Here is a 20,804-nt window from a genome sequence, read left to right as displayed (position 1 = left end):
ACAAGAGAGAACGGGAATACATCGGAGGGATTCGGGACGCGCAGGGTGAGCTGACTCATCAAGACAAAACTAAAGCCGAGCTTTTCGGCTCCTTCTACCGAAATCTTTACTCAGGGGAATCGCTAGATACTGCTGCACAGAAAGACTATTTGCAAACGTTACCGTTACCCCAGGTATCAGCTGAGTGGAATGAGGCGCTCACTGCGCCCTTCACTAGGGAAGACGTGCTGGCAGCTATTAAGGCCTTGAAACCCCATAAGGCCCTGGGGACGGATGGATACACGGCTATTTTTTACAAAACCTTTGCCTCGGAACTCAGCCCGTATCTAGTCCGCCTATTTAACAGCATGGCGGACGAGGGCAGCACATCAGGTACGATGGCTGAAGCCCTGATTTCGGTCATTCCCAAACCCGGGAAGGACCCCAGTGCATGTGCCTCCTATAGGCCGATAGCTCTCCTAAACCTAGACGCAAAACTCTACTCCTCCATCATTGCCCAGCGGCTCAATGACCTGATGCCGGCACTCATACATCCGGACCAATCCGGATTAATCAAGGGACGGCAGACCCACGACAACACGAGACGAGTGATACACCTGATCGAAAAGGCCAATAAGTTTAAAACGCCGGCAGTACTGGTGGGGCTGGACGCCGAAAAGTCGTTTGACAGGGTTGACTGGGGGGTTTCTCTTTCAAACGCTGGCCGCCTTCGGCTTCTCCTATAAATTCTTGGCGATGATTCGGGTGAACTACCTCTCCCCCAGATCCAGAGTATCGGAAATGGCCACCGGTCCTCCTTTGCGCACTCCCGGGGCACTAGACAGGGCAGCCCTCTTTCGCCTCTACTTTTTGCTCTAAGCATAGAACCACAGGCACTGGCAGTGAGGGTCAACCCAGATATCCACGGCCTACCCTTCACTGGGGAAGCACACAAGATCACTCTTCGCAAACGATGTCCTTCTCTCCCTTTCCGACCCGGCCCGATCTCTCCCCCCCCCCCCTCCAAGTGGAACTGGAGCGCTTTGAAGCAGTGTCAGGATTCAAGGTCAACTATGACAAATCCTACGTCCTTAATCTCACACTTCCCCAGTCTGAGGTCCGCCATCTCGCGACGCTAATACGCCTTCCGTGGGACAGTTCTCCTATTCTTTATCTGGGAGTCCACCTGAAACCCACGCTGGGGAAACTCTACTCTGCCAACTTCCCTTCCTTGTTAGCCAAGATTCAGGCAGACTTGAACCGCTGGAAGCCACTGTTCATATCTTGGCTGGGAAGGATTCATGCGATCAAGATGTCCCTTCTCCCCAAACTCCTATACTTGTTCCAGGCCCTGCCCATTGAACTCGACAGAGAATTTTTCTGGAGCGTGAAATCCATGATGCTACGCTTTATCTGGCAGGGTGGGGGGGGTCGAGCGCGCTTGTCCTTCGCCATACTATGCAGACTGAAAACAGATGGGGGGGTGGGACTACCCGATATTCATCTACACTATAAAGCGGCACAGCTTCGAGTGCTTGAGGAATGGTCGCAGCAGGAGTCGGAAAAACATTGGCTACATATGGATCGGAGCGTTGCGAGAAGGACTATCTGGGACCTTGTGTGGAAGCCCAAGAGTGACAGGCCCAAAAATGCCTACATCAGTACCCCCACCTGTACCACCTTGAGGGTTTGGCAATAGGTGGACTACATTTCCCTCTCCCTTTACACCTCTACACTTTAATCCTGCTTTTCCCCCGGCAGCATCTGAGGGGCCCTTTGACACCTGGAGGGAGGGGGGTTGTCTAGCACTCACACACCTATTCCACAGCTCTGACCCATTCACCTTCGATAACTGTAAGAGGGACTACAGGATTCAAGAGAAGGAACGCTACCACCACGCTCAGCTACTCCACTGGGCATTGTCTCCCCCAGTGAGAGATGCAGCCACACGCCCCCTCACAAAGTTTGAAGCCTTTCTGACCAAAACCTCATCCATGAAAGGTGCTATCGCCTTTATTTATGGTTTCCTACTTGCCACTGCGATCTCACCCAGACCCGATACATGTCCATGTGGGAGGGAGTCCTTCAGTGGGACATTACTGATGCAGAGTGGTTACACTTATGGTCAGACATATCCAAGTTTAACCATTCCATGGAACTTAGGGAAGCACACATGAAAACTATGATGGATTGGCATCTTCATCCAGTCAAACTGCGACAGACATTTCCTAACACTTCCGATAAATGCTGGAGGGGGTGTGGGCTGTTAGGAGATTTTCAACACATCTGGTGGGACTGCCCTATCATTCACCCATACTGGGAAGAAATTCTTGCCCAAATTAAGGAGATACTGGGGTACCCCATTCCTACCTCGATGGCCACTACCCTTCTGGGTCTCCGTGATCCTAGTCTCAAACATCAGACTAGGGCGGACAAGAAGATTATGTGGCTTTGCATTGGGCGTAAAAGCTCACTCTTTCTGCTGCGTGGAAACGGGGGGAGGCACCGGCCATCTCCCTCTGGCATTCACGGCTTTCGAGGCTACTGAGTTTGGAGAGAATGGCGGACATCTTCTTGGATGATTTCAAGAATTTTGAATTAAGTTGGGGGCCACTGGTTAGGTTTCTGTCCCAAGGCTTGCCATCTGCAGTATGCCCGCCTAGTGTTAGATCCCTTCACATATTTCAATTTTGAACTCCCATCTTCACGTACCTTGATTCATCTCTTTCGAAGTAGCTACCACCACTGGGGAGGGCCGAGGGTAGGAGGGGGGGATTATGTTTTTTTTGGTCCTTTATATGCATCCCGCATGAGCTCTTCCCACGGCATTGCCCCCCGGGTTCTGGCATGCAGCTGGGCGGCGTCTGAACTAGCATAAGGTGGAGACTGTAGACCCCTGCCCAGGGCACATAGATCTCTGCCAACCTGCCATAGAAGCTTTTGCCGGACTGTTGACCCCCCGCTAACCACACAGATCACCTGGTGTCCCCACCCATGCCAGACACTATGCCTTTAGAAGCGTTATTCTATCTATTGGGAGTCTGGGCAAGGCTACTCTCCTAGCATAAGGGTTCATGTGGGCGGAAGCATGCTATCCCCTGTGTGGGACAATGTGCGGGATTGTCGCATCTTCTTCTTATGTTTTAAAACTCAATAAACATACTTTTGACAACAACAAAAAAAGGAGTTGGGAGTGCCTATTTTTTCAGAATTGGAAAGTTTTTCATTGCAAAATTAACACACTTTGACAATCAACAACGATTTGCAGTTTAGCTTTTTTGCCCCTGTGTAAAATTTGTTGTAGACCGATCAAGGAGAAAGGGTAAAAACTCTGACACAAATTTACTTCTGTGATACGGGTCATGACAGTAAGGACAATCGCAGATTGAGAATTTAGACTGAACCTGGCACTCTTCACCCGCAGCAAAGTCGATCCATGCTGCAGTATGTTCATAGAGGCTTGCACTGCCATACACAACGATCTGTTGGGGGTCATCTGAAGAGCCAGGTCTTGAGGTCTTTTCTGAATGGGAACAGTGTTGGGCTTTACCGCAGGGGGAGATTGTTCCAGGTCTAGGCCACGAGGTAGGAAAAGGACTTTTCACCCGCTCGGTTGCTACAGATTCGTGGGACGGTGGCTAGTGAGAGATAGACTGAACTGAGATTTCTCTTGGGAGCATGGAAGACGAGAGAGTTGTTGAGGTATTGTGGTCTGATGTTGTTGAAGGCCTTGTAGGCCTGTGTGAGCAGCTTGAAAGTTATTCTTTCGACGGGGAGCCAGTGGAGATCGCAGAGGTGTTGGGTGATGTGGTTGTACTGGGGGATGTCGAGGATTAGTCTGGCAGCTACGTTTTGGATGGTCTGGAGCTTGCGGTGGAGTTTTTAGTTGGTTCCAGCATAGAGGGCGTTGCCGTAGTCCAGTCTGCTGAGGGCGTGTGTGAGATCGTTTTTCTGAATTCGGAATGTATCCATTTGAACGTCTTACAGAGTATTTATTTTAAGTTTTGTATAGCGCGAACATGACCCAGGCGGGTATCAGAGCGCTTTACATAAGGGTTGCGGGCGACATAGATCGAATGTTATGGGATCACTTTAGGTCAGTATACATCAGTTACAGCAGTGACCAACTGGACTGGACAGAGACATTGGCCAGTTAGCAATTACAACAAGATAGATTGTGGTAACAAAGTCAGGTAAAAACAGGCAGGGTGACTTGTTTTCTCTAAGTTGAGTTTCAGGCAGCTGTTCATCCAGGCTGCAACGTCTTTTATCCCTTCTTGGAAGTCTTGCCTGGTGATGTAGGTTGTGGAGTGAGAGGATGAGCTGGGTGTCATCGCCGTAGGAGACAATATGGAGCCCGTGGTTTCTGGCGATAGTTGCGAGAGGGGCCATGTAGATGTTGAAGAGGGTGGGGCTGAGGGAGGAATCCCTGGGGTACTTCGCATCTGGTCTCTGTCCGTTCTCAGAGGTAGGGCTGGAGCCGGACTGTGTTCTGCCTGTGAAGAATGAGCATATCCAGTCTAGGGCCTTTCCTCAGATGCCAGCGTTGTGGAGTCTGGTGGTTAGTGTGCTGTGGGAGACGTGTTGAAGGCTGCCAATAGGTCCAGGAGGACGAGGGCTGCCGTTTGGCCGTGGTCGAGATAGGCGCAGATACAGTCTGTGGCAGTGAGGAGGGCTGTCCCTGTGCTGTGGTTGCTGTTGAATACATGTTGGGAGGCGTCTAGGAAGTTGTTGGCTTCGATGAAGTATGCTAGATGGGTGTTGGGGCCTTTTTGATGACCTTGGTTGCAAATGGAAGCAGCGAGATGGGCCTGAAGTTCTTGAGGGCCGTTGGGTCTGCGGAGGGTTTCTTTATGAAGGGGTGGACTTCGACGTGCTTCAAGTTGTCGGGGAATGTGGCGTACTTAAGGGAGCAGTTGATAGTTCGGCGTAACTTGGTTGTGGTGGCTGTGGCAGCCCTGTGGAAGATGTGTGGCGGGCAGGGGTCTGAAGGTGCTCTGGAGCGGATGCTCTTAATTGTCTTTAGGGTGTCTTCTGTCGTGAGCAGGGTCCAAGTGAGTAGGGTCTGTTGGGTGGCATCGCTGGAGGTGGGAGTTGAGGCGGTGCAGAGGTCTTGGTTGTCAAAGCTGTTGTAAAGAATCTTGATCTTGAGGTGAAAGAAGGAGCCAAGTCTGTTGCAGAGGTCTTGGGAGGGAGGGACGTCTGTTTCGCTGTTGGGTTTGACAAATTCCTGTATGATGGAGAAGAGTTCATTGGAGTTGCGGGCGTTGGAGAGGATTCTGTCTTGGAGGAAGTTCTTTGTGGATTTGATGAGTTGGTGGTGTGCCGTGGTGGCTGTTTTGTAGGTGGTGCGTGTTTCCGGGGTTATGCTGTTTCGCCACGTCTTTGCCGGTCGTTGGCAGGAGCGCTTGGAATTTTTTGGAGTGCTGTGGTGAACCAGCTTGCTTTCTTGTTGTGTCATCTTGTAGCCTTCTGCAGGGGGGAAAGTGTGTTGGTGCAGTTGGTGATCAATTGGTGGAGGTTGTTAGCTGCGGTGTTGGCATCTGTCCTGGTTGGAGGTAAAATGCAGGTGAGGACAGAGGTGAGGTGTTCCTCAGTGACTTTTTTCCAGCTTCTGCATGGGAGGCAGCATGCATGCTTGTGCGGCGGGTTTTCTAAAGAAGATATGGATGCAATGGCAGTCAGTCCAGTGCAGTTCCGTGGTGTGGCTGAAAAAAATGCGGTTTCCTCCTGCGAAACGGGGTTCAGTGTATGTCCTGCTCTGTGAGTGGGGGCGGAGACAAGTTGCTTCAGTCCTGTGTTGATGAGGTTCTCTACAAGGGCGGTGGTGTTGGGGTGGTCGTCGTTGTCCAGATGGGAGTTTAGGTCTCCGAGTAGTATGTAGTCTGTGTGAGAAGTTGGCCTGGTATATGATGCTCACTAGTTCTAGTGATCACCTTGTACCATGCCAAGCAACCCTTATGATGATTGGTTGTAAGTCAACCTTATAGACCTGCTATCCTAGTAGCGTGGACAAAGCAGTCTTAGGCTAAACTCTGTAAAGGCATGTGAAGCAAGCTGTTTTACCATACACAAGCCCCTTGAATACCAAATGAAAGGACACCACACAGATATATATTGAAAATATATATATATTTATTTACTACAAATTCCCTATACTCTTTATGAGCACAGAAGCAAATGCGTTAAAACAAAACAGTTTGAATACACAAAAGTTGCACAATATGGATGAGCCCTAGGGGCCACCTAAACCATATACTAAAATAGTAGTATAAGAACCACCTAGCTGAAAGGAAGTAGGCCTAGGGCCTTGGGAATCGCTGGAGCTGTTCAGGACTAACAGTGAAGAAGTCGGGAAAGGTCCGCGGGACTCGGGTGCAGCGCTTAAAGTGCACGCATACACCAATGCAATGTCAATGGTGCGTAAAAGTTACAAAGTTAGTGTTTAAGGAACCTTCCGAGTGACCTATAAGGATGAAACTTAAGACCTAGACACTAGAGGTGTATACCAGTGTAGGAGCACCGGTGTTGCTGAGTTACCTCACCCGCAGGAAGCGGGTGAGGTGCGAAGTAGTGTCGGGTTTCGTCACGCAGGTCGATGGTGCTTGGAGCTGAAGATGCTGCAGGCGTCGAGAGGAGAAGAGTTCCGGTGTATCCAAGGGTGGATCTGAAGTGGTGAAGACCTGAAAGCAGAAGGGACAATGTTCAAAGTCACTAGCCAGTGACTACCGTGGAACCAGGATGGAACCAGGCGATGTCGGGTGCAAACAGGCGATGAGGTGCAGCTTGTCTCCGCAGCCACGTGGACACGAAGAGGTCGAGGACGTCCAGGAGTCTATCACGAGCTGTCCCACGAAGACTCTTGCTGATGGCGGTATCGGCAACTTGATTGGAGCAAACAGGCCTTGGCTAATGCAAGCCACACAGGAAGTGAAGAAAGCTTATCAATCGGACCAGCAAGGTCAGAGCGGGGGCTCCTTTTTACAGGAGCGAGGGCAAGTCTGGAGCAACCAGACCCGCAGTGTAAATTGTAGGTTTCGTCGCCAAGATGGCCGCTAGCCACGTGGCGAGTGGCCGGGATGGCGCGTCGAGTGGCAAAGTGCAAAAGGGCCCCACGCAGATCGTGGAGATAATGGGGGCTGATCTTCGGTGCAAATGCTGCTCGGTGGTGGGGCTTCTCAAACCCCGGAGCACAGCGTCGAGGGTGCCTCGGGTGCTGCGCAGTCAGCTTCTCGGGGGTCTTTCGAGATGTCCGGTCCCACGGCTCTCGGTGCCTCCACGGATCCCTTCTTTGCAGGGACTGTGGATCGGGCTGTGAGAAGTCTGGGAGTCTGGGTCTCGTCGGGCTCTGGGCTCCGGCAGGAGGCGGCGGCAAAGCAGACGTCGAGTTGCTGGATGGTGCCTGTGTTCACAGGGTGGCCACTCCTAGGCCACAAGGGAGATGCTCTTCAGTCTTCTGTGCAGCAGAATGTCGAAGTCCAGTCGTCTTCTTAGTTTCAAGTTGATTCATGATGATCTGAGGTGCTATGGCACTGCTCCCACTCTTACTCCCAATCCCACCCAGAGGTCCCTCCTCTGGGTGGGACCAGGAAGGGGGGCGGTTACACCCCCTTTCCTTTGTCCAGCTCCGCGCCAGGACTGGGGCTGGAAAGCCCCAGCACCGGTTTGGACTGGCTTAAGCATGGGGACACCTTGTGTGCCCCAGGCATGTCTGATTCTATTCAGCCCTGTCCTACCCAATACACAAAATCCTGTCTGGGGTGGTGCTCGCACCTCCCAAGGCAGGAAACCCTTTGTCCAAGCCTCCCTCACTGGAAGGACTCCCAGCAGCAGGAGGTCAGACTGTCTGTGGTGGCAGCATCCATTTTGTGATGCTGAGGCTCGAGTTTAACTTTAACCGGGGTTCAGGTTATGTACATGTCGTGTCCCTCTAGAAGGGTGGAATGCTATCCCCGTCGACAGAACTGTCGAGAGGATAGTATTCCAAATCGTATGACACCTTACTCGACATGTTTTGATAAAGCCAAACCAAAGTTAGCATATAACCGCGAGGATTATAATGCACTTAAGAGTATATGGTATGGCAATATCCCGGATCAGCTAAGGGAGTTGTTCCCGACAGCTGCAGACAGGCTCAGCTCATGCTAGAGCACCATCTCACATGAAACCACGCACTCTGCCTCCAGGATTGCAGAGGCCTTCCATAGGAGTGGCTTATAGGTTACCATGTGTCCAGTTAGGTAAGATATAGGTATACTATATCTTAGTAAGAGGTGATTACACCAACTTACCCCAGCTGAGTGATCAGCCAGTTGTGTCAAATATGGAGGCCAGGCTAGGGGTGGCACAATACATGCTGCAGCTCCTGGTAGGCCTTGGATACACCTATGCCCTGGGTACCTGGAGTACACTGTTACAGGGGCCTATAAGGTGAACCAGTTCCAATTCGTAATGCACCTAGAGTGCATTGGCATTAATTTAGAGAGAGAACAGCAGGCTGTGTGTCTGATTAGCAGGCCCACAGCCACATTAAGTCATAAACCAGTGAAGCAAAAAGCAAAAATTTGGGGTGACCATAGGATAGCAGACCCTACTCTCCTACAGTCTGTGGAGGAGAGGGTGTGGGGTGCAATGAGGTCAGCGATTAGGTTGATGAACAGAGCGCGAGGCCAGGCGATCTGTAGACAAGGGTTCTGTAGAGCGTTGTTTTGGGGTTTGTCTGGATCTGAAAGTGGCGGTGTTGCATCGGAGGGAGGGAGGAGGGGGGGGGAGAGGGGGTTTATCGTCCGGGTCGGTTGTTGTAATTCGGAAGGAACTTTTGTGGTTGAAGGGAAGGCCTCCTCCTGAGCGGGGGCGGTCTTTTCTCCGGATCTTGTATCCGTGGAGGATGGTGGGTTGCGATGTTAGGTCCGAAGCTGTGGTTGGTCCAGGTCTGTGAGGAAGGAGACGTCGGGCCATTTGGGTGTTGAGGAGGTCCCAGATTTCTTTGGCGTGTCTGTACAGGGAGCACACGTGGAGGAGGATGCAGTTCAATGGTGTGTGTGTGTGTGTGTGCTGGTGTCCGGTGGGCTGAAGGGTACTGTTAGGGGCCGGAGGTGGGTGAAGTTTCGGCTTTGGTGATGGTGCGGCAGCAGTGTCTGCAGGAGATTAGGCCTTGGCTGTTGCTTGGCGTCGAGATCTGGCAGTTGTTGCTGCAACCGGGGTTGAGGGCACTCAGGTCTTAATGACAGCAGCTTTCATATTGACAGCGGGTCAGGGGATCAGGGTCCCTGGTGCTGGTCAGTGTCGGATTGCGGAAGGGCACAGATGGCCTTGCCTTTTGAGAGGGGGGAGGCGATCAGCTGGGAGGCAGGAGCGACACACTTTGGGGGGGTGCGCGGGGGCAGCAATGGCAGGGAGCGTGGGAAAACTGATCAAATTAGAGGCAAAAACAAACTGCAAAAAGGGAAAGAGCCAAACATTCAGAACAAAAAGAGAAAAAAGGGCACAGAAGACAGACCAGAACGGAATAGAAGAGCAGAGTGCTCTTCCACTAGACCACCATGGTGGAGGCGCAGGCAGGCACCTGCGGGTGGAGGAGTGCCTGGAACACCTACCTGGCACTGAAGCTACGGGCTAAGAGGGCAGTTCCTCAACAGTGGAGCTGCGCGCAGGAAGTGCAGTGACACTGACCAGGAAGGTTAGAGGTCTTGCTCTTCTTGCTGTGCAGCAGGTGAAATTAGGTTGGGAGTGGGGGGAGGGCGATCAGCTGGAAGGTGGGAGCAGCACACTGGGGGGGCACGGAGGTAGCAGGGAGCGCAAGAAAACGGATCGAATTAGAGGCAAAAACAGAAAGAGCATAAAAGGGAACGAGCACGGCAGAAAGAGTAAAAAAGAGAGCAAAAGAGAAAAACGGTAACAGAAGACACAAAACAGAGCGGAATAGCACAAGAGCAGAGTGCTCTTCCACTAGACCACCAGGGATGAAGCGCAGGCAGGCGCCTGCGGGTGGAGGAGGGCCTCGAACACCTACCTGGCACGGAAGCTTCGGGCTCAGAGGACAGTCCCTCAATGGTGAAGCTGCACAGGAGAGAGCAGTGACACTGATCAGCAAGTGTGAGGCTGCACAACTATCTCTTGTGCTATAGTGGTAGCTTTTGAGGACTTCTGTATTCCAACCCTGAAAGCATTAAGATGTAGTTCTCATATCACCTTCAAAAAGCTGATACCTATCCAGCTTCATTTCCTGAATTCTCCTACCTTTCTTTTAATACGTTTACAGAAAGAAAGTCACTTAATTTTACTCTAGTCACTCAGTTGCTTTTTAAGAGAAAAATTAAATCAAATCACTGTGGCATGCATCCTGGCACACACAATTGTGCTTTTTCTCCAAGGAATATATTTCCAGGAAAGAGGTTCTTTGACCACGCGCAAAGATGGGATTATCCAATGCTTAACCCCTTCTGTGCTCCCGTCGGCCGTCGCGAGCACTACCTCGCTGGTGCTGCGAACGGCCGACGCGGCCCCGCCCACTCCGTGGAACACCCGCACTGCGGCGAAATAACGGCCGCGGTAAACAGGTTAAAACTGCCAATGAAGATTCGAGTATGCACGACCCTTCAACTCTGCATTCGGCGTTCTATGTCAAGACACTTTATACAAGACATTGCAATATGCAGAATTCAAAATAAAAAAACTAAATAAAAATCATCCAACTGCAACACACCGTTAGTTGGGATAAAGCAATGCAGTAATTAAAAAAGTAAAAGAACAAAATATTAATGACCCAATGTACCTGGACGAAAAGCCATCTTCATTTTGAGAAACGCTTCACTACAATCAGCCAAAAGGTACTTTGCTTTTCTGTGGTAGATTCTTACAACTCCTAATAGCAGGTGTCCAGATGTACGCAGGGCAATAGTGACCTTTGAGAAGAAAATAAAGAATAATGTTTTGAAAAGGCAATAATATTTAGCAATGAGTTTGTGGGAAGAAAAAGAGGAAATCTATACAGGAACATAGCCTAAAAAGTGCATCTAGAAATCCTTTGAAGAGGTGTGGCTTAAAACATTTAAACTAAAATCCTGTACTTTCAGAAGCATTCCATTGACCAATCTTTTGATACCTCTGAGCTTTTTACGTTTTTGCTTCCAGACAACGCACAAAAATGGACATACATCTAAAACAGGGAAGACCTATAGTTTTTGCAAATGATTGTAGCAGTATTCAATAAAGGAGTACAAGTGATTTCATTCTGAATAATTGTAGGAAAGGGGGTTGCTGTTGCAGTAAACCCCCACTTTTTGCCAGACTACTGATGCACTTTGACTTGATGTACCCTGGGTACCTGCTAATCATGTTCCCAGGGTCTGTTTTCTTTCCCCGAACCTAACCCAATTGGTATCTCTTGCCACAGGTCCGCCTCTGGTAAATGGTACCACAGGTACCCAGGGAACTGAACCTCTAAGGGCTGCAGCACTTATTGTGCCACCCTTAGAGGCCCTGTACCTTTACAGGCACACTACCTTTGTAGGCTGCGAGTTTTGGTGCAGAACAAAGTGAAGAGTCGAAATGGGGGAACCTCTACTAAACCGACCCCCAACACATCAGTACCCGCAATAAACCTGTTGGAAAAGCTAACACCCTCTCAGCCAAATGATCCAGTTAGTTCAAATCTGTTGAGCATCATAGAGCAATTATTAAGATCATTTACGCTGCCACTAGTTGAGAGATTGAAGGGTTTAACTAGCCAAATGTAGAAGCTAGAAAGATTTAGGGGACATTAAAGCGGCTATTACAAATCCCCCCAATAAGGAACTAGTGCATAACCCCCCTGTACCACCATTAATTACAGCTGCCCAGAAGGGTTCCAAAACCACGTCCTTCCCCCAGCCGAAACCCCGCAAAATATTACCCACTAACTCTGAAGCAATAAATAGTGGGAATAGGGCTAAGAAGACACAAGCAGGGGCAATCCCGGACAATCTAAGTAAAGGACCCCTATTACACACATCCACTAACACAAATACCTCAAAATCCAAAAATACAAATATCTCAAAACCCACTGAGCATCAGACAAGCACCAGGACACCCCCATCGAGGAGACTTAGAGTAGAGCTGCCTCCAGAAGCGGCGCCATGTGTTGCAGTCCTGACCGGGGTACCAGTACTGGTAGATGGACATGTAGAGGATCAACGCGGGCTAAAAAACAAAGTCATACACTGGCTGAGGCAGAATTGCCCACTTCCACCTCATAAAAATGGGGCAATACTCAATGAAAGACGTTTAGCCTGGCTGGGGAAAAGAACTAAGGATTTAGAGGGCGACATTGTCATCATAAATTTCCAATATGACAGAGTTGTTAGGTATATTATGAATGAGTTCCCACAAAATACAGGCAACGCCATCACTATTCGTGATTTAACTTATTTCTATCCAAGAGGAGTAGTTGCCCTGATACCTAACCGTAGGCCTCGGATCTATCAACAGAATAATCATGCAGTAGCCTTACCCAGACATCAGAACATGGGTCATGGGTATTTCTCTCAGAGACAGGATGACTATCTGAGACCCATTTATTACCATCCTCAGGACACTCAAACAATCCCATCATATTGCCCCGGAAATCTAGATTTTTGGCCAACCTCCCAGAGGCAGGATGACCACTTAAGACGACCCGTGTTCCAGCAAGGTGACTACTATTGGCCTACCTTTAATCACTTCGCAGTATTAGCTGACATGGCGGGTGTTGACTTACTAAGGTCAGGGAACATAGCAGATACTGCAGATAATCTTGTTGCTGGAAAGGGCCCCTGTACAACAATTGTCGAGCCAACCATTATCCGCAAGGCCTATGTCTCCCCCTCAAACCTTAAAGATCCCCTAAAACCAGTGCATGTTAGTATGAGCACAGATAAGGGGCAACTAGTCAACGTACATGCTTTAGGTAGGGATGACACAAGGGCCAAGGTGGCCATTGAGGCAGTTAGAATGGTGTCTTGGAACATTGCTGGCTTGGCCGCAAAAATTAGTAATGAAGAATGGTGCCAGTTTATACACCAATTCCCCATAATCTGTCTACAGGAAACCTGGGCTGTTGACAACCACGCTTTACATTTACAGGGATATAAATGTTTTTTTGTTCCAGCAAGGAAATCCAGATCAGGCAGGGCAATGGGTGGGCTAGCTGTATATGTGGATTTGAACCTCCCTGGTACATGGTCAACTATTGATTGCCACTCTCATGATATCCAAGAGGTGCGGCTCATGAGTAAAGGATTTAATCTGACCATACTGAACGTGTATAACAATGTGGCAGGAGGGGGATGTAATGCTTTGATACAGGAATTGGAGTACATATTTTGCCATGCACCCACCCGTAAAACCAAAACACATACCCCAAATAGTAGTATTGTAGGGGACTTCAATTGTCATCTTTGCCCAGCTCTTTTTCCAATAGACTCAATATGGTCGCGATGTCCAAAGGACAGCGGGGCTCATTTTGAGCACTCCAAAGGTGAGGCTTTAACACAATTTATATTAAACCAGGATCTGGTCCACACCCTATGTTAAAGGATGAGTCCCTGCCACCTACCTTCAAGGGGAGAGGATGCTCCTCGTATATCGACTATATTATCATTTCAAGGACTATGATAAATAGAGTCTCTAGGGCAGGCATAGAATGGAACCCGTTTAGTGACCACAACCCCTTGACGTTGTGTGGTAAATAAATTTACTGGACTATTTTTCTATACATTGCATGACAATAAAGATAGCTCAAAAATGAGAGGCAGAGTCCGTGGTATCTGAGTCATACGGGCTTTAATTAAGTATCTCGAGATACTGGACATCAGGTTCCATCACCACTAAGGTTCAGGAAGGGATATTCAACATTTTATTAACATCACACATTATATATAGTAAAACTGTATAATGGAAATGAATACAGTAGGCGTAACAAGTGAAAAGAGAGAAGATAAGAACACATGTGCGTAAAAGAAGGCGTGTACAGGGGCGTACACGGAGGTGTGTGCAGGAAACGTCACAGAAGTGTCATAGGTGGGTGGATGCATAGAGAAATTCTGCAGGGTCAGCAGAAACTTTTACCCTGGATGCGTGCGCAACTGAGCATGACGTGTAACTGGGGAGAGCTGGGGGGCTTGACTTTAGCACTAGTAGAGGAGTCTGGTGTCTGGGGTGTCAGAACGACCTGCACCTATAACATATCTGATATCTTATGTTTGGAGGATGTGTTGTCTGAAGTAAAAGGTCTCTTGGGCAGAGGCCGTTCAATACTGAATGCTAGTGCGTGTCTATAGTTCTTCATGCAAAGCGCGGGGGCCATGGGTCTACCATGGTAACGGGTGCAGTAAATTACGTGCAAGGGGACAGGAAAGCTAGGCCCTTTGCTCTGCAGGCTGGAATATGTTTACCTATTTCACTGAACTGGAATGTGTTTTTGCGAAGGCTGAGCAGATAACTTGTAGGCAAAATACCGTCTTGGCAGGCAGGCCAGGCCGAGCCGGGCACCGCTCGTCTGAGCAGGAAGTAAGGTAAAGGTCAGGGATGCATACCTAAACTGTAGCTTTCAGAGGCAGAAGAGACTCGGAGCCTCAATTAAGGGCCTGACTCGACTGAGCCAGGAAAACGTGAAGAACGTGTGCATTTCAATATTAAAAGTGTACCATGTAAAGACGTTGGCACCATAGGCCTAAAATCCAAATTAACGTGGTTTTCTTGGAGAACTGAATAACTGACATGTTAACGTTAGACGCAAATGCATATGCGTCTTCATGGCAGGCACGGGAAGGAATTTACATGACATACATGGGACATGGGTGCATGGTTAGGGTGCGAGTGGGGGTCACACTGGCTACCTAAAAATTTCTATTTCCTCATTCCCTCCTTGGCCCCTACGGCGCCCTTCAGGATATATCTATTTTCATGAGACCATCGATCTGTTCATATAACATCATTTGCTCATCTTTCTTCATTCGGGAACGGGAACGTGGACTTGGACGGGGAATACATGACGTGGCGCACAAGCCGCAAATCGCTGGCCCACATTGCAGACAGAGACAACAACTGAATACTATGAGCAGTATTATTCCTAGGAATGACAGTACTTTCCATCCCCAGGCGGATATCACACTCCAGAGCCAGCCGGACCATGTCCAGGTGCCTCTATTCTGGTGCATCTGATGAGCTATCTCATGAAGCCTTGTAATTGCTTTATATACTGATGGTGCGTTATTAGGAATAAACACACAACAACTAGATCCGATCACTCTACAAGCCCCGCCCCTATCGGCCAGGATGACGTCAAGGACAAGGCGATTTTGAAGAACAACAAATCTCATAGCAGACTGCTCTTCGGTCAAGTTACCTAAGGCAGAAGTAGTTTCGTTCACTACTGCCTCAAGAGTTCTGGTTAGCCTACGTATTATTTTACTGTTCTGTACCGGGCCTATGAACCAGAAATATCCTTTAATGTAACCCTTATACTGATCCCATGCTGACTCGGAGTAATCGATAACTGGAGGGAGATCTCTCTTGTGTCTTACATGTACAAGGTGTGAATTTCGATGATAATCGGATGGGGCTAGAAAAACAGGTGGTAATAGGAATGCAATATAACATGTTCCATCCCAATCCAAGGGCAGACGTACATAAGCTGTCTGACCACAAATAAAATAAGAATGGCGGGAAGCTTTGAAAGTAGACTTTCCTTTATCACTGAATTCGACCACAGTATTACAATCACTGTGTCCTAGATGTACTGAACCATTCTTTCTGACGCATAATTCGCCTGTTACTGGTAAAACTGTTATAAACAGTAAGTCCGAATTAGTCTCGGATTGAACGTTCAGAATCATGAGATTGAGGGTAAAGTTTCCTAATCCATATACTTCATTTTCTAGATCGGTCCCTGTCCTTTGGGGAAGGCCGTCTTTGTCTGGAAAACATGCTTTATTCATAACTGTATTCAGATTTCCCCATATCCAATTGCCTTGGGAAACTTTGGACTCACTGTCTAAAGAGGACATTAAAGTAAACCATGCACCGCACGAACCATTATGTGTAAACGGGTAAGGATAGAGGGGCAGAGCTCCCTTGTATTTCTGATAGGGAGGGAGTCGGCCCCATACCCAGCAATTCGTAGCATTGCTGGTCTGATGTGAATGGTGTAACATACGGATAAAAGTGTTGTTGCGCAGTGCTAAACGATAGGACAGTTCGTGTGATGGCAGGTCACTAAAAGTATGCTCGATGGTGTCATTAGAAGAAGAATGTACATGTGAACCAAGAGGAAAGAAAATATGTAATGTCCAGCTTATACATATGATCGTAATACTCAGAAAAAACATAAAAAGTAATGTTATGATGCATCGGCTTCGCAGATCTTTACAGTATTTCATTTTCTTGACTTTCTGTCTATCTGTCTGACTATTGGGGTCTATCTCATACATGTCAGAAACCTGTCTAACCGCTTCACACCGAGGGGGACTTAAACAATTAAACGCTGTCTGACTTACTAGACCTCAACTTTAATTTATACTCCTGCTGCGGAGTTTTCTCTAACAGGGGGAGTTTAGAGTCTGTGTCGGAAATGGGGCAGTCCTTGGGAACAGTCTCTGGTTTCAGTCCATGAAAGCATTTGATGTGGCTGGAATGGATCCAGCCTTTTCGTCCTTCGATCTTTACTGCGGTCCTCGTGGTCATCAACACCAGTTTCGGTTCCTTCTACCTGGGCTCCAGAGGGCTTGATCGGTCGAAATTTCTTATATGCACCAGGTCGCCAGGAACGATTTCACTTGGGTGTTGTCCGGGAAGGCAGCCGCGACCTGTGAACGACAAGATAGTAGTGCAGACATCAAGGAAGCCAGGTAATCTGTCAGCATATTACTTTCAACATCTGTAATCTTACGCGGCATAGGCGTCCCCCACATATTCGGTGGTCTGCCAAAGACCACTTCGTACGGGGATAGCCCTGTTCTGGAATGAGCTACCATTTGCATGTAAAAGAGGGCAACCGGCAAGGCTACCATCCAATCTACACCTTTTTCTGCACAGACTTTCGCTAAACGTGTTTTCAGAGTCTGATTATGTCTCTCAATGAGACCTGCTGCTTCAGGGTGTCGTACACAGTGAAATTTCCACTGATAACCTAACAGGAGTGATACCTGTTTCATGAGCTCGGACGAGAATGGCTGTCCATTATCTGAGTACACGACACGGGGCAAGCCGTATCGCGGGAAGAATTCACGAACCAGCTGCTTGGCAGTGGTTACAGCAGTGTAATCTGGGACTGGGTAAGCTTCTGTCCATCGGGAAAGGGCACATACGACTACGAGGACATACTTGAATCCTCGGCATCTGTCCATCTGGATATAATCCATCTGGAGGACTTCAAAAGGATGGTCAGGAGGATGAAATCCACCTTGTTCCACGGGAATGCCTTTGCCTGGGTTGAACTGACAAAAGATCATGCAGGTACGCACTTTCTGTTTCGCTGCTGCTCGTAAATGCTTGTTGAACCAAATATTCTGGATACTGTCTAACATGGCTTTTTCTCCTAAATGTGCTGGACTATGTGCTGTATTAATGATAACTTGAACCATAGAGTCGGGGAGAAACCATGTGGCTTTTCCCTTCGTCACCCATCCCTGGTCTGTCTGGACCCCTCCTTGTTCAGTCCATTTCTTGATTTCGTCCGGAGTGGCATGTGTCTGTATGTCGAGTACATCTTGCGTGGGATCCCTGACTGTCATGCAATGTGTCAGTGGCGTTACTTCAGTCTTTGTCATGTCAGTCGATGTGTCTGTTTGAGTCTGAGCTGTAAGTTTAGCTGTTCGATCTGCCAGGTCGTTACCCTGAGAAATTGTGTCTGTGACTTTAGTATGTGCTTTGCACTTCATGATGGCTATGGCTGTAGGCAAATGTATTGCTTCTAACAGAGCTTGAATGAGGGGACCATGCTGGATCTTGGCTCCGTGGGAGGTCAAAAAACCTCTCTCTTGCCAGAGAACACCGAAGTCGTGTACGACTCCGAATGCATACTGTGAATCTGTGTAGATGTTTACTTTCAGGTTCTTGGCTCGTATACAGGCTTGGGTCAGAGCAATGAGCTCTGCTGCTTGAGCAGACAGTGTGTCAATACGATGTGTTTCTATGACTTCAGTATCAGTGGTCACAGCATATGCGGCCACTAATTCTCCTGTACTTGTTCTCATACATGAACCATCGACATAAAGTGTCAGGTCCGGATCGGGTAAGGCAATGTCTGTCAAGTCTTGTCTTGGTTTCGTAATTGTGTCAATGACTTCCACACAGTCATGTGGTGTAGGGTCTGTTGTGCTTGACGGTAACAGTGTAGCAGGGTTTAATGTATTGCAACGTCTGATCTCGATGTGTGGCTGAAACAGTGTCAATTCATATCCTGTCAATCTTGCTATGGTCAAGTGCTGAGTCTGTGTCCTGTTTAGGAGAACTTCCACAGAATGTGGAACCTGTACTGTCAGGGGATGTCCTAACACTATTGAGTCACTTTGTCTGATAGCTAGAGCTGTTGCTGCAACTGATTTCAGGCACGCAGGCAGAGCCTGGGCTACTGGATCCAATGTACTAGAAAAATAAGCACAAGGCTTGTGTTTTCCTGCTTGATCTTGTGTCAGAACAGATAATGCTGTGCCATCGTGTTCAGTAACCAAAAGTGTAAAAGGTTTGCTGTAACATGGTGTCGCTAAAACAGGTGCTTGACAAAGCTTTCTTCAGTTCGTCAAAAGCTCGTGTATGTTCCTGAGTCCAAGGGAGGACAGTCGAAGTCGCTGCCTCCTGTGTTGTCAACTGTATGAGTGGCTTTGCTAGATATGCGTACTGGGGAATCCATTGTCTGCAGTAAGAAGTGAGGCCAATGAAGGCCCGTACTTCCTTTTGTGTCTTGGGTTGTGGAAGATGTGCAATTAACTGGATACGGTCAGGTGTCAACTGTCTACCCCTCTTGGACAGCAAGTGTCCAAGGTATACCACTTACTGGGCACAGAATTGTAGCTTGGAAGGGGACACCTTGTGCCCCTTTTCGGCCAAGAAATACAAGACAGTCAGTTCGGTCCGTGCTGTAATTAACAGATCATTAATATATTGGAGTAGGGCAGTGTCAGTAGGCATGTGAATACAGTCAAGTTGTCGTTTTAAAGCTTGGCTATAGATACTAGGGCTTTCTGTGAATCCTTGAGGAGCACGTGCAAATTTGAAACTTCGGCCATTTAAACAGAAGCCGAAAAGATACTGGCTTTCCGGGTGGGTGGGGACGCTAAAGAAGGCGTTCTTGAGATCGATTACAGTGAAGAACACAGCTTCTGAGTCAATAGCAGTCAATAGTGACGAAATATCGGGAACCACAGGGTACTGCGGTATGATGCATTTATTTAATTCTCGAAGATCAATCACCAATCTGTAGACCGGTGGTGCATTTGGGTCAGTTCGTTTAAGAATTGGAATGATAGGGGAATTACATACATTGGAGTCTGTTTCTACAACCACTCCTTGTGCAATGAGCTCGTCAACAATTTTCAGTAAAGCCACTACAGCATCAGGTGGTAACTTGTATTGTCGGATTCGGGGTAGTACAACTCCTTGTGTAATGTGCATACAACCTACATCAGTTGGGCCTTGCGCCCATAAATGCTGTGGAACATTCTGAAGTCTTGGATCGAAATCTCTCAACACATAATGACCTTTAAAATCACGTAAAAACAATCTCACTCCTTCCGGAGAACAACAAATCACTGCACCTAGTGCTTTCAACGTTTTAATACCAAGCAAATTTTCAGGGCATGATTTCGTAAGTAACAAGTCTGTGGTACGGGACAATGGACCAACGTCTAGGGAAACTGGCTTTGACACTTCGTTAACAATAGGCTTTCCTGAAAATCCCAGGGAAACATTCTGTGAGCCTGAGAGGGGTGCCCCTGGAACCTCGTCATAACTGATGGTAGTTCTGCTCGCCCCTGTGTCAATCAAAAATTTTCTGTCCTTCCCTAATACCCGACTATGTACATAGGGACCCTCTTGATCTACAGGAACCTCGATAAGGGGCAAGCCAACCTCCCTCTCTAGGCTGTTTCATGAGTACTGCTGTTAATCAGGGTAGTCTGACTGAGCATACTGGTACATTTGTTGAGTGACATGTGTGGCAGCAATAGGTTGAGGCTGGGGTACTGTTACTGTCTGTTGTGGATTCTGTGGAGGTTGCGTGTTCTGCGGAATATTTTGTGGAACATGTTCTTGTCTAGGTGGACGCGGTCTTTCTTTCGTCTTGCCTGTAGCTATATTATGTCTCAGAACGGCACATTCATTTATATAGTGACCTGGCTGTTTACAGTAGTTGCAGTTCCCTTTAACAGGAGCTGCAGGATGACTGGACGATGTCGTACCCCTCTTCTGACCGTCAGCTGGGACAGACTGAGCAACTAGTACTTTCATTTTCGTGTCTTTAATACGTCTCTGTTCGTGTTCATGTTCTTCTCTAATTCGGTTTTGATGGTACTGTAACATTTGTAACATTTGGGAAGGGGTATTAGCTTGCCAGGTACTCTCTACCTTTAGTACTCTATTTTTAACTTGTGGTAAGGAATTCTCTATTAATTTGGTCACAAAAAGATGTGGGTATGATTCACTACTTGTCTTCAGACCGCTATTAATAATAAAACATTTCTCAAATCTGGAATAAAAATCGCTAGTGTCTTCATCTTGTTTCTGTTTGCAGGCTGAGATTGCATCCCAGTCTTCCTTTTTAGTTGTCAGTAACCTCGGCAAAACCTGTACTAATAATCCTGGTAATGTTT

General features: G+C 48.1%; 1 protein-coding gene across 3 annotated transcripts in view; it reads right to left on the bottom strand.

Annotated features, from left to right (window-relative positions):
- The window catches only part of RAD21L1 (RAD21 cohesin complex component like 1), a 1,036,426-nt gene that overhangs the window by 745,492 nt on the left and 270,130 nt on the right, over positions 1 to 20,804 (bottom strand). For all 3 annotated transcript variants that reach the window (XM_086932732.1, XM_086932731.1, XM_086932733.1), the window contains one exon: positions 10,754 to 10,883. In XM_086932732.1, coding sequence (XP_086788858.1) covers positions 10,754 to 10,883 — 130 coding nt within the window. The remainder of the gene's footprint in view (positions 1 to 10,753; positions 10,884 to 20,804) is intronic.

This window comes from Lissotriton vulgaris, chromosome 7 (assembly GCF_964263255.1).
Source record: "Lissotriton vulgaris chromosome 7, aLisVul1.2, whole genome shotgun sequence".
Lineage (NCBI taxonomy): Eukaryota > Metazoa > Chordata > Amphibia > Caudata > Salamandridae > Lissotriton > Lissotriton vulgaris.
The sequence above is the reverse complement of the archived record's forward strand: the minus strand, read 5'-3'. Positions and strand labels throughout refer to the sequence as shown.